The sequence below is a fragment of the Melospiza georgiana genome, chromosome Z (assembly GCF_028018845.1).
Source record: "Melospiza georgiana isolate bMelGeo1 chromosome Z, bMelGeo1.pri, whole genome shotgun sequence".
Classification (NCBI taxonomy): Eukaryota; Metazoa; Chordata; class Aves; order Passeriformes; family Passerellidae; genus Melospiza; species Melospiza georgiana.
The window spans coordinates 61464926-61478686 of record NC_080465.1 but is presented as its reverse complement, the minus strand read 5'-3'; the positions used below and the strand labels follow the sequence as shown (position 1 = coordinate 61478686).

General features: G+C 37.9%; 1 protein-coding gene across 1 annotated transcript in view; it reads right to left on the bottom strand.

The window, feature by feature from the left end:
• The window catches only part of LOC131096034 (solute carrier organic anion transporter family member 4C1-like), a 37695-nt gene extending 32072 nt beyond the window's left edge, over nt 1-5623 (bottom strand). The window contains exons 1-2 of the mRNA XM_058044260.1: nt 5389-5623; nt 300-563 (exon numbers count right to left, since the gene is read on the bottom strand). Of these exons, the coding sequence (XP_057900243.1) occupies nt 300-563; nt 5389-5623 (499 nt within the window). The remainder of the gene's footprint in view (nt 1-299; nt 564-5388) is intronic.
• Nucleotides 5624-13761: the final 8138 nt, after the last annotated feature.

Sequence of the window (13761 nt, the reverse complement as noted above, 5' to 3'; positions counted from 1 at the left end):
TGCGCCAAGGGAAGAACACGTCTACGGAAATGGACTAGTATAAAAAGGGAACTTGTGAGATACTGGGTGCGGCAGTTGGTGGAGTTGGACTCCCCACAACTCCCCTGTCACCCAGTGTTGCTTTGCTTATTACCTATGCTTGCTGTAATTAATAAATTCCAATTGGGCAACTTAACTCGTTGCGGAGTTCCATTTATAACATTAACTATGTTGTAAGGAGTTGAAAATAAGGAGTTGCACCAAGTTAATGCAGAGATTTAAATTTTTTGGTTTAACTTTCAAAACAACTGTAAGCTTACCTTCAATTTTACTTCCATACTGGTATTTTCCACTGCTGAAGTGTGGTAAGGAAAATACAAGTGAGCCCAGTCCTAACATAAATGCTGAGAAAGCAAGCCATCGTGGTTTGTGCCCTCTTTCTCCCAAGTAAGATACAAACAGTGACAGTAAACAAAAAGCAATATCATAGCTTGCAGAGATTAAACCAGTGAGGGAACTGTTCAACTCGTAACGCTTCTCAATTGTTGAAATACTAATGTTAATCAGGCCATTTACCACAATACCTACAAAAATAAAAAAAGGAGATAATTAGTCAAAGATACTTTAACTCAATAGAGTTGCAGAGCTAACTTTATATATATTTATACAAGGCTGCTTTATAAGGTATTTACTAGCTACAAAATACAGGTACATAGTAGGTAATACAGCGCCAGATTAGCCAGTCAAATTGTACAGGACCTATGTATTTGTCTGAAGCACAGCTTTCAAACAGAATGCTTTACGGTGTCACAAGACACTTTAAAAATTAAAGGTATTTTAGTCAAAGTTATAACTTGCATTAGAATACATGCTATGGCTGAAGCAAGTTCAGGACATAGTTTTCTACTTACTGCAAACACCCAACTTCCCTGCCACCACAAAGGGAAGATAAAAGAAGGTGAACAAACATGAATCCTCCATAATATAAAAAAGTGTAAAGCTATTCAATAATTCTTTGCAACTGTGTCAGAGCAACTGAGGTGATTTACTTCAACTAATCAAAGAAGGTTTGCCCCTTGAATCTGTAACTTCCCTGAAGTTACAAAACAACCTGGAAAGAAATCACTGCACAAGCTGCCCTACCAAAGCACAGATGAACTGCAAAAAAATTAACCAAAAGTACAACTCAGCTTTTGCACACAATTGCCAGTGCATGCTTAAACACTCTATGTCCATTTTTACACAAGCACTGTTTGTAGACACTGTTTGTAACTTAAATCTTCTACACTGCTTCACATTGTGTTTCTGTGAAAAAGACTAGGTAGCTAAACTTTGGTAAGTTTGGTTTCAGCAATCCCAAAATAGGATTCAGTTACAAGATAAACAGTTGTAACTATAACACTGTCAGATAACTTTATTATAGTCTAATTAAATTAAACTGTACCTATAATAAAAGAGATACCTGAAAAAATAGTTGTGAAGTCTTAGAGTCAGAAGTACAAACATGTTTGAGTTCTGTAACCTTACAGATGACTGATGAGGATCTTCCCTGACACAGGCCCTTCAGTTACTTTAAAATTAAAGCATGCTTTTCTATTGTCTATCTAAGAAAAGAGTACAAGACTAGTGACAGAAATGTGTTTAAGTTAGTTTTCAACAAGCTTTGCACCATCCATAAGTACAACTACTTGAGCTAAGTTTCAACATCTCATTAGAGCACTTTAATTTATTTAAAAAATTACTCCAAATAAACCAGCCATTTTCTAATAGCCAAACGTCAGCTTTCTATATGGAAACAACTCTTCGCACAATCTTAGTTCCAATACCCTACTATGGCCTCTTTATTAAGGCTGACAATTTCATCCGTTAGTTTAGTCATCACACTTAAATTCATTTGGGATTGACACAACTATACAGGTGTCCTTCCAGTGCCATTAGTTATACATTCAGTAACTTTATTTTCCTCTTAAGAAGCATTAACCAAATAACAATACCAGCATGAAGGAATGAACAAACAAGTTTTTCCCACCTGCCAGAACTTCAACACTTACTAAGGCTTTAAAACACTTGAGTGAAGGTGTGCTACACAGCAAGTGGATTACAGAGCTAGAAGGCATTGTCTTTTACAGGTATTTTAAGTTACTACCTTTAATTTACATTCTAAAACTCATAAAGTCTTCCATTTAATTATACTGGATAATTAGACTTCATCTGTAAAAACGCAGATGTGATGAATGGCAGCATAACTTCTCCAATTACATCATCCAGTGATTAATCACTAAAGTCTCTTCAAGAAAGACAGAATCTGACTGATAGTAGTTTGATCAGAAAACCAAATTCTGTAAGGACATCCCAACACTTAAAACTGTAGTATAGAAATTACCAACCAAAACCTTGTTGTCCTGCCACATCTGTTAGGGATTTAGGTAGAGTGTGTACTGACACAAAATCCAGATTAATTATACACCGACTTTATTTGCTATCACAAAACACAAGAGTATTCTTTTTCTTCATCCATTCAACAAAAAACATGTGTTTTGCAGTTGTCATAAGAATGGTGGCTTTAACAACACATAAAAGTATCAATTAAAAATGCCTTGGTAAAAGTACCAGGTCTAATCAGCCTCTAAAATCTTACTGATATACAAAGATTTTAGATATATTAGACTGAACAGTCTTAAACTGTGATTCAGTTTATTTACTAAAAATCATTAATGACATGAGAAATAAACAGTCCTTCTTGTACTCAAAATAGTGAGATAATCTCTGCCTTGTTTTCTACTACAGCTATGAACTGCAGCATATCCAGTTAATGTATTACTAGATGCAATCATACATTTTGGCAACTCTAAGTGCCATAGAGAAAGCAGGTATTAGTCATGTAAAAAAATTCTAGGCAAACAAGTGTTTTGTGCTCTGGAAATACAAGTTTCACATGTACTTGAAACAGAAATGGCCAGAAATTAGAGTTAAGCTCCACCTGAAATCTTCTGAGAAGCTGCAATACAGCATATCAGGTGCTAATGATAACAATCTATTTTTGAGAGCAGCTAGAAAATAAGCTGACAAATACATGCTTTCAGTTAGATTCACAACATACCAGATCACTACAGATAATCATCCATTATGTTCTCTCATTTAGAAAGACTAGGACAACAACTTACATTCAGCGAAAGTGTGTTATGGATTACTTCATTAACCTTCAATGCATTAGGAAACAATCTTTTCTAGAGGCACATTAGGCAAGTTTAATAGATACATCTTATCTTCCTCAGTGATGGTTTCTGTAATTTGGAGGGTAGACCCAAACTAGAGTACAGTGTTAGGTCACATAACTTCAAAATCCTAGGCGTGTTTTGTGTGCTTTTATCTAAACTCTGAAGCTGCAAGACCTGAATATTTTCACAAAGTTTCACATACAAGCCTGAATTTCTTATCGATGAACCTAGTTTTACACATCTCAAAAAGAATTGCAGCTAGTCTTCAGCACCCAGTTTCCTTTATGTTTCAAGCAAAGGAAAGATTCTTGTCAGAAAATCCAGTAACACATCAGGAATGTCACAAGATCTGTAATAGCCCTGCCTACACCTGCTTCCAAAACAAAAATTATTCAATTTCTATCCTTTAAGGCCTTAAACCTGAACTACATTCATTAGGTGCCTGGCGTACATATAGCATTAAATAACCAAAGCAATATTTGGACAAGTGGCACAAGCAACACAAATAACCTCCTAAGGGGACAGAGATTCTTATAATACAAGTTGTTTTTACAGTTGGAAACCTATCCAGTCTACAACCAAGATTTTAAAGTATGCTGAGTTTGTTGTTCAGCTCAACAATCAGATCAGAAGGACTGAATTTAAGAAATTCAGACACATTAGAAATATTCAAGACACTATATTTAGTTTTAACAATCTTTTCAGCGTCATATTAAGGCATTTTTAATTGCCCATCCCTATTCTTATGCCACCCAAAAAAATTTATATGTGTATTCTAAAAGTATTTTACTACTCAGCTACTATTGAAAGCTATGATGTAAAAAGTTTTTCCACAGACACACCCCACCCCCACCTCTTTGTGTTTATAGAGAAAACAAATTTGGCAGGACAACTGCAACAGGAATAATCTCCTGACCCTACCAGCCATAGCATGACCTTCCAAAGTCAAGCAAGAAACAACAGGCTTATCCCAAAACTTTCTAAATACTTCTTTTCTAAAACTAAACCTATATGCTAAGACAAGATCAGAATCTGAAGGGGATTAAACCAGAAAAAGTTCTCAGAAACACATACTAAGGCACTACTTCATGCAAGGAATCTCCAAGCATTACAAGGAGCATTGTAATCTTCTAGGTTTTAAGCAGCGTCTCCAATTCTCTTCTCCTCACACCATTCCAGCTGCCTCAGTGTGGTTCCCCATGGAATGGAGACATCCAAATAATGCATTTCTTTGGTACAGGCTGCTCTCTCCTCTAACATCAAATATCCAAATATTCCCCTCCATGCCTCTGTAGAAATCCCTTTATGAGTAACAACAAGGAGCTTCAAAGCAAATTGTCCAGGAAATACCCTTTTCTTTCCTAGCTAGTCAAATAAAGTTGAAAGGTTATGAATATAGACCCAGTCGTTCCCTTTGGCAGACATGCATCCAAGCTCCACAAATCTCATTTTCTAATTTTTTTTAGAGTAATTCTTCTCCTCCCCTCAGTGAGCATTTCTACTTTCTAAGTCTAAGGCTTACTAAGGCCCTAACCAATCATTACAGGAAACCAAAAGTATGGACAAGAATCTCTGAAGCTGAAAAACAGGAATTTAGGCCAAGCTAAACTTCAGGTTACTCCCAAGGTCAACTTAAATCATTAGTTAAGTTTTAAGACAATGGCTGCACTGTGATTCACAGAACAAAATCACTTTTTTTTTTGCTGTTTTCAAATTTACCCGAAGTCCTACACAACCAGGCCAGGATTCAATTCAATTAGCAAGCAGGTAAGAAAGTAGTGGGGTGCTACAATTTTATATTGGTGTTTTAATTCCTAGATTTTAAGCCTTTGCCTGTGTGTGCACATGAAGAGCTATTTCCCTGTGGGCAGTGGGGATGCAGCACTGACAAGTGCGTGAAGCAAAGAGCCTGGACTTCGTGGTCAATAAAGTACGTGCGAAAAGAGGAAAAGGACAAACGGAATGAAGAACAAGGAATACTGTGGAACGTCCCCATCCTGGGCACAGAAGAAGGTATACTTTCGTCCCTTAGTCAAACCATTACCGTCACTGTTCAGCCACAGCACTAGACGAACCCACCACCCAAAACATCACCAGTCCTTCGCCGCCCTCCCCAGCCCAGGCTCCCGCCCGGCTCCCCCAGCCCCGGGAAGGGGAACAGCATGTGCCCTGGGCAGCAGGGACAGGTTACCTTGGAAGACGGCCAACAGGCTATAAGCAGCCAAGTACCCCTTGGCATTGTTGCAGAACTGCAGAGCTCTGGGGGCGCAGGGACCCCACCCGCAGGGCCCCTCCTCGGGGTAAGGGCCGGGCCCGGCGAGGGCCGCGGCGCCGGCGCCTGCCCCGGCGGGGCCCGCGTGGTACTGCTGGCCGAAGTCGGAGGAGGGTGTGTCGAACGCTGGGTTGTTGATACCACCGCCCTTCATGGCGCCCAAAAAAGCTGTTGCCAGCCACGGTTGCAACCGGCACCCGAGCCCAACGCTCTGCTAAATACCCCGACGGCGGCCCAGCTCCGCAGTGCATGTGGCGGTGCTTCCGCCGCCCCTCCCCGGCCCGCCTCGCTCCTGCCCCCACTCCTGCCCCGCGGCCAGCCCTGCAGAGACTTCTCCCCGCACCGCGGCCTCGTAACATCTACAGCTTTGAGAGATTTACGGAACGTGGGCAGGTGGACAAGCATGTCAATGTTCTCCAACAACATTCTTCTGAGGGGAAAAAGAAGTAATAGTAATAATAATAAATCCCGTACCTGAGAAAAATCATCAGGAATGTTCCTTTCGAGAAGCAGAAAAGAAACCAAAGACATTAAAATGTTCTGTGTAAGTGTTGCAAAAAAGGGAAAAGTTGCAAAATGTACCAGATACAGTACTTTCCCACTTGAGGCAACATGATTTGCCCACAACAAAAATGCTAGACACTTGCAGATGCTATCCTTTTGAAATACTATTCTCTTCCTGTACCTCAGAAACTTTCCACATGCCGGCATTCCCAGTCATTAAACACATCGGCTCAGTTACAGACATCAATCATGAGAATTTGTCAAGGGCATAAGAAAGTCTGAGTTTGTTTGCATTTAGTATAAATTGACTCATCTTTGCAAGCATAACTGGGAGAGAGTCTGGGGCTCCAGACTGAGAGCTTTCACCACGGAAAGCTCTGGGCAGTACAATACAGTCCTGAAAAGTTCTTCACTTTTAAAGAGTCCAAGACGTTTTAGAATCAAGAGGAAGAGGATTGAAACCAGAGGCATCAGCAGTGTCTTTGGTTTCAGAGTAAAAGCCAGGGCATCACCTTGAATTCCCAACTGTTCTTAGATGCAAGCAAACATTTTCCAGTATTTAGATAACAACACAGAAACTTAATGGAGACATTCTTCTGTAAAATGAAAACAAGTAAGTTAGATGAGAGAATATGTTTCTATTTATTCAAATAGGTTGAAAATGGGAAATCAGCTGTTATTGATGTTTCTGCAGCATCTTGTAGGAACAGTGTGTGGTGACTGGAGCTGGAGGGGCATGGACTTCCCTGAGTCTTCTGTACCCTCTTCCTTGGCCACCTCAGGGTCCCTCCAAGGTGCTGTCCCACACCCACAGCCAGAAATCACCTTTCCAAGCCAACAGAAGCGCAGAAAGCTGCTTCCCATGAAGCATTCCTCTGCTGGTCACTGATGATCCCAAGCCCTGAAATTTATTATAATTTTAGGCTTTAATCCAGAATGTTGTTTCCTTAAGTGGCTATCAAGATATATCCCAGTTAACAGCTTCATGAGAGGTCTAAGAATATACCTAAACCAGCTGGCACACCAGTCTGTTTAAGGGAACTTCTTTTTGTGTTTCCAATTTTTTTTTTCTTTTATATCCTCCTAATTATAGTAAAGTATGACATGCCATTTGAAATAACATCCTGATCTTTGATAGAGTTCGTACATGCTTGTACAGTAGGAGTAACCCATGAAATTGCTTAACTATTATACTGCTAATAAGACATTAAAACCTCCCTTGATCTGCCACATCAGCTAGGTTTGTTGTTGCCTTCATCTAGTTGTCACTGTGTCAATTGGTGGCATTGTTTTATCACCACAGGAAGGTGACAGAACGGAAGACAAAAAGAGAAGCTAGTGGAGCTTGATATGAAAAAAAAGAGTGTTCATATGAAGCAAGCAACATTTTTAAGAAAACTGGTGAGGAGGGTAGCATTGTGGTGTCCAGTGTAAATCTAATCTAAAAATTAAATAAGGAATTGAACAATCAAGGAAATTAAATTGGGTTGAACTTAGAAGAGTACAGATTTTAGGAGAAACTCACAGGAACAGGAAGAGAGAGACAGAGAATAAAATATGTGGTTTTGCACTGGTTATGTCTCCAAAAGCAATTTACAGAGAAATGAGGAAGATTTAACCAGCTTTTATAAACTGCTTTCTCTGAGATAGTATCTAAAGCCAAAACAGACGTTTAAGTTCGTGGCATTTAAGACTGGATACAAAACCTACCTGAAAATGGCAAAATATAAGTGGTTTCTTTGATAGTATCTAGAGTGCTCAGATTAAAAAAAAAGACTGTGAGGTGAATTTGGTGAGGTATTTGCCTAGACCAAAGATGCTCATCAAAAGGGCAAATATGACCAACAGTTTATGTGTGTATTGAAGTCAGAGGTATCTGCTAAAATTCTTTTCTGTGTTATTCTATATAGTGTATTACTTGCATCCTCAACTTCAGATGGAATCAATTTTGCAGGATAAAATGTGCAGAAATATTACAGAGAAGTTTGTTTTCTACAAAAAGTTGAACAAAACAAGTTTGTTCAATCTAAAAAGTTGAAGTGTTTAATGAAATATGCAACCATAAGGAAAAAGATAAAATGCAACAGACACTTTCAGAACAAATGAGCAAACTGACTACAATTAATTTTCTCTTTTCCAACTAATTAATTTTCTCTTTGACATTAGAAGCCTTTTAATCTTCAGTAGAGGTGAGTTTTTGGAACACAGTAGTAATGGATTTAAAGAATTTTAAAATTCCAAATGGAGATGTATCAAGTTATAACCAGGATAAAGAAATGAGAACTGATTATCTAGGAAGTCCCTTTCAGTCCCTAAGTGTAAAGGAGGAATAGGAAAACATATCCTAGGGGAAAAATAAGGACATTTATTACAGAAGAATATAATAAAATTTAAACTGGAATACCTTGCAGAGATCCTATTTTAAAGAAAACAACCATTTTAAAGAAAAAAATCGGCAAATTTCTAGAAGAATTATAAAATTGTGGCCCTTCTAACTTCACAGTATTGTGTTTGATCAGCTACTGAGTCTGCACCCTCACAAGTCATGGTTGTCCAGTTGCATGTTATCATGCCATGTCACATTTCTTGCAGCCATGGGAATGCCAGATAATACCTGTGGTTATGTTTAAGAAATATTAATTGCATTATGAAGTCTCAGAACTGCCATTCTCTGAATTTCAAGTAATTGAGATTTTGCAATCAGATAAGGCAGATTGGGGAAAATACATATCCAAAATATTTTTTTCAAGGATCTCAAAGCCATCCCCTGTCATATAAAGGCCAAGTGGAGCACAAACCCACTCTCGTATTGCAAGATTATCTCCCAGAAACTCAGTAAAATATTTTTTCAATACAATATTTCCTTTGAGTCAGCCAGCTATAAAATAAGATGCAAAGTAGATTACCTGGGGTCCTTAGAACAAAGTTTCCAGGCAGCTTTTGAGTGTTTGCTGAATGTTTCAGACTTCAAATGCTTGCACAACTTTATTTCTGATACCTTGCCATTGGGAAAAATCCTCCTTTTTTTAGTTCTTTTGTCACTAGCTCTCTCTGCATAATTTTCTACAGTTTGGGCTGGGTCAGAATTCATGCAAAGAATACTATGAAAAAACAATTTTTTTTTTTTAATGAAGAATCTCCTCTTGCATCTTCTTTCTAAATTTTTTCTAGTTATGAAATTTGGTCTTGAATTTTTACATACCTTTTGCTATTTAAAGATGCAGCTAGCAGTTTTACCAAGTGTATTTCCTGTTTTGAAGAGGAATTTTAGTAACCAGAGAGAGTCAGAATCAAAATAGAAATTAGCCTGCTTGATTGACTTATAGAACTAGGAATTTTATATATTAGTTATTTTTTCTAGACTATCTTCATTCGTTTGTAAGATCTTAATCCTTTTCCCATCCTGATGGTGTGTTTGTTCTCAAAATAATGTTTAAAAAATGCATTTTTATTGCCCATGTGTAGTTTGCTACTTATTTATGTAAAAATTATCTGCTTTGGTCTCCTTTTGAAAACCCTAATATCTTTTTAAGTGGAAAAAGAAAACCTACAGCTATGTACACTTCTGTAGGATCTAAATAGCTGTCTGTATCTCCAAATCCCATTGTGCCTCAGGGAAATCATATTCTTCTGTCACCACAGTAGTGCTTATTTAGACTCTTTTATCTACATAAATTACAGCAGTGTAGCTTTTAGTTTGGACTGTACCTAATTTTGACACTAGTATGGGCCAAAGGAAGCAATATCAACTTTCCTATTTTGAATATATGACAAATGAGATATTTTCTTGAATCTTTTTTAAGGCACCCTGTTGAAGTGAGGGGGAGAACGACCATCCTTTAATGCATCGAACTCCAATTTATTGATCGATCAGTCACTTTAAATAACAGTGTTAATTAACTTCATGCATATTCCAAAATCCAGGTTCATGATAGGCTAACAGAGAAAACTCTAACCACTCCTTTTGTTTTACAATACCGTTAATTGTTTACACAAAACCAAACCAGTGTTCCCACTGTGATATGAAAGGTTCCCAAAACTTCCATATCTGTTCCCAGGGTGCCATCTTTTCCCAGAGAGGATGTTTCGCTTGTTATGGGTAGACTGTCTGAGAACCTTATTGTTTATAAAGTGATGCCTGAGAGAATCTAATTGTTTATAGAAATCAGGCTGGGAACTGCTTTTGGAACTGCTTTGCAACTACCTTTTACTTTTCTCTCAATTGCATGGCTTCATGGCCTTTTTCTTTAAGCCATGCTTGAACTAAACTCTCCAGAGCACCCCATTTTAATTCTTGGGAAGTCCAACCAACATATCCTGAAGTGAAACATATTTAAGTCTGTGCTGGTTTGATTACTAGGTTAGTGATACTAAGAGGGTTAAAGTGATATCCTACTGTTGGAAAAGAAATGAAATTTAGCAAAATATTTAATTATAGTGAGTTGTGTGTGAACTGGTTTGTTAAAAAGTAGTTTTGTAGCCGTTGAAAGTGTGTTGGGTTTTGTGTGTAACCTAGCAGGTAGTCTTAGGGATTTAATAAATAATTAAACTAGTGCAGGAAAGTAAGAATGCTAACCTGTCTGGAGGCAGCATACAATGCTCTTAGAATAAGATAAGCAGAGGATTAATGATCTTGTTTGTGAACCAAGGAATGTATCACAAGGGGTCTGTGACCAGGCAAGGGGAACGGAGAACTGTTTCTTGGAGGCTAGGCAAGGGGAACGGAAAACTGTTTCTTGGAGACTTTGTTGTGAATCGCATGTATAAGAGGGAAGCACCCATACGTGAATTTGGGGGCTCGGACTTTGGGACGTGAGTCCCCCAGTTCCCTGGGCCCTTAATAAAGCACCCACAAAACTTATCCGAGTTTTGTGTCATTTATCAATCGGGCAACACTACAATTAATACCTATAGTTATTCCCTTAATTTATTAAGCTGCCTAACTAATATGTCTCAATATGGAAACTTAAGGCTTCTCCTGTTTTTGTCTCAATGCCATAATCTTTTTGTTTCAGCCAAACCTCACCTGCTTTCTGTAACCTTCATGTTGTTTGAGCTGTAAACATACTCAGGGCCACTATCTAATACGATACTACTACCACTACCAGAGGGATTGATTTTTCATACAGTAAGTTTCATCCTTGGAATTTTCCCAGCCTTGGAATTTAATGAGTAGATCAACAGAGAAGAATGAATTATTTCTTTTCAGAAACACTAATTTCAGTATTTTCTAAAACTGGGAAGTCTCTTTTCTTTTTGCCAGGTTCACAGATTGAACAAAACCAAATTAAATTGGATCTGCTTCATTGTTTGTTTCATCAGCAAATAGATGGCCTGTAGTGGAAGGCAGCTAGTAAAGTGTTATGATATACAGTAAATTCTGCATATCCAGAGCAGGAACATTCACAGCATTTCTGTCTTACATACAATGCTTACAATAATGGCAGTTTGGTTTTTTTAGCAGTGAATTCAATCTAAATATAATGTTCATATTGCAGGTGAAAACACACAGACTCTCTGTATTAAATTTGCTTCACTAGTTTCATTCCCAGGTAAGTTCTATTCATCATGGGTGAGAGCACACTCATGGAGCTGTCCAGTTTGTGCCACAGCAAGAGAGAAATGGATCTGAAAAATGTGCAGTGAAAGCCCACTGCAATGTTGAAGGGACTGGAGAATCTCTCTTATGTGGAAAGGCTGAAATAGACAGGATACTTCAGCCAGGAGAAGAGTAGGCTCTGGACAGGGATCTTATCAAGGTACCTGAAGGGAGGAAGCAGAGAAATCAGGGCCAGACTCTTCAGTGGTGCCCTGTGACAGGATCAAAGGCAATGGACACAAATTGAGACACAGGATGTAGTCGGAACATCAGTTAATTGTGAGGATGCTCAAGTGGTTTCTCAGAGAGGTTGGGGAAATGTCCGTGCTTACACATGTTAAAATGATGACTGGATATGGTTTTGGCACCTGGTTGTAGGTAATGCTTGAGCAGGCTGTTGGACCAGACTGGTTCCAGAGGTCGCTGCCATGTTTGATCACTCTGTGATTCTGTGCTCTCTTGCATAAACACATATTTCAACAGCAGAAAAAAAAAAAAAGTGCATATTTTGGAGTGGCATGGAATAATTCTCTTTTGTCAGAGTTCTAGTTATTAGTCTAGGAAGTAGCCTAGTTGACTTTTCCTCTTTATTAACTGAGAACACTGCTGTAAATATGCATGTAGAAAGAGAAATTATCAATATCTACACTTGGGCTGTTAAAAAAATTCCCTGACAGAAATGTGTAAAAAAGAAACTTGCTAATATCTTAGAGATAGGGCTACAAAAGAAGTCCAGTCAGTACTAAGTACAGCCCATATAGTTAACCTTTAAAAATAGATTATAAAATCAGTTTTTATAAGATTTGAGTTCTAAATTAAATTGGCAGAGACTTGAGACTTTGGTCTATTAATAATAAATAATTAATAATTATCTATTTCTCTTTCCTGAATCTCACATTTTTCTAAAAAATTTAAGGTTTCAGTTTTGGAAAACCCAGTATTTTGTAAGGGATGGGTAAATTGATATGACATTCTTTGTAATGCAAGTCATCAAGATTATATAGGGTGGTTGTAGCAGTCTTGCAAATCATAGCCACACATTGCTTGAAAACATCTTACTAGCAGATATTTCTTTCTAGATGCCAGGAGTATATCCAGATAAATATATAAAATCTGAATTTGTTGCTTTGATTTTCAGAATGTCAAATATTTCTAACTGTTCTAGCCTTTTACCAGAAAATTTTAACATTAAGTATAATAAAACTAAAATTACACAATTTTGCCCCATGATTTTATTGATGCAGCATAAACCTGCCTGGGTTTTTCAGGGATTTTCCCATTTTTCTGAATTTATAAAGCTTCTGTTTGTATAGGAGATTTTTAGTATGATTTAATTCACTTATCCTCCTGGCTAAAAATGTTTCCAGGTTTATTTTTATATGTCATGATAATTGTATATGTGGAATATAAAAGGTGACCAGTATTAATATATATTACAAATTGAAAAATCTGTGCCAGAAAATTATTAATCTGAAGAACACCATAAAATATCTCTATCACAAAAATCTATTAACAAATTAAGCCTTCAAATGTTTCCTTGATGCCCTAGATTGCAAGGCAATATGTATTCTATTTGCCATCTGTTAGAAGTGTGGCAGTTCTCTTCTGTTATTCGGGCAGTTTTCTTTATCTCTTCCACAAACGAACCCTCCCTCCAGGGAGATACCTGCTGTTACTGGGCTGTTGAGTGTCACTGCATGACTGATAAAAATTACATCATCCCATTGTGAGATGCTCTGCCCAGAGGGAGGAGCCAAGCCTGCCTAACTGGATATAAGCCAAGTTTTTGGGACCCCAGAACAGCCTTCCCACTGGATTCCCAGAGGAACAGCTGCCTTTTTCCACTGAATCTTCAGAGGAAGACTACACCCTTCTACAGGATCACTGCTCCAATCGAACCATATCTGCTGCTCCAGGAGGACTGCAACCATCATTCCAATTGGACTGCCACCAACATCCTGACCAACAGGGTGTCAGGTTGTATTCTGACTCTGTCAGTGGTTTTTCTTTTGTATTATTGCATATATTTTAGGATTTTTTTTTCCTTTTCCTAATAAATTGTATTCCTGACTTGGAGTCTCTCACTGGTTTTGCTTTCAAACCAGAACACTTGAACAGAAAAATACTCTTTTTAACAGAAAATTTAAGCTTTGCACGTATTAATTACCTTTTTTTATTTATTTTAAACA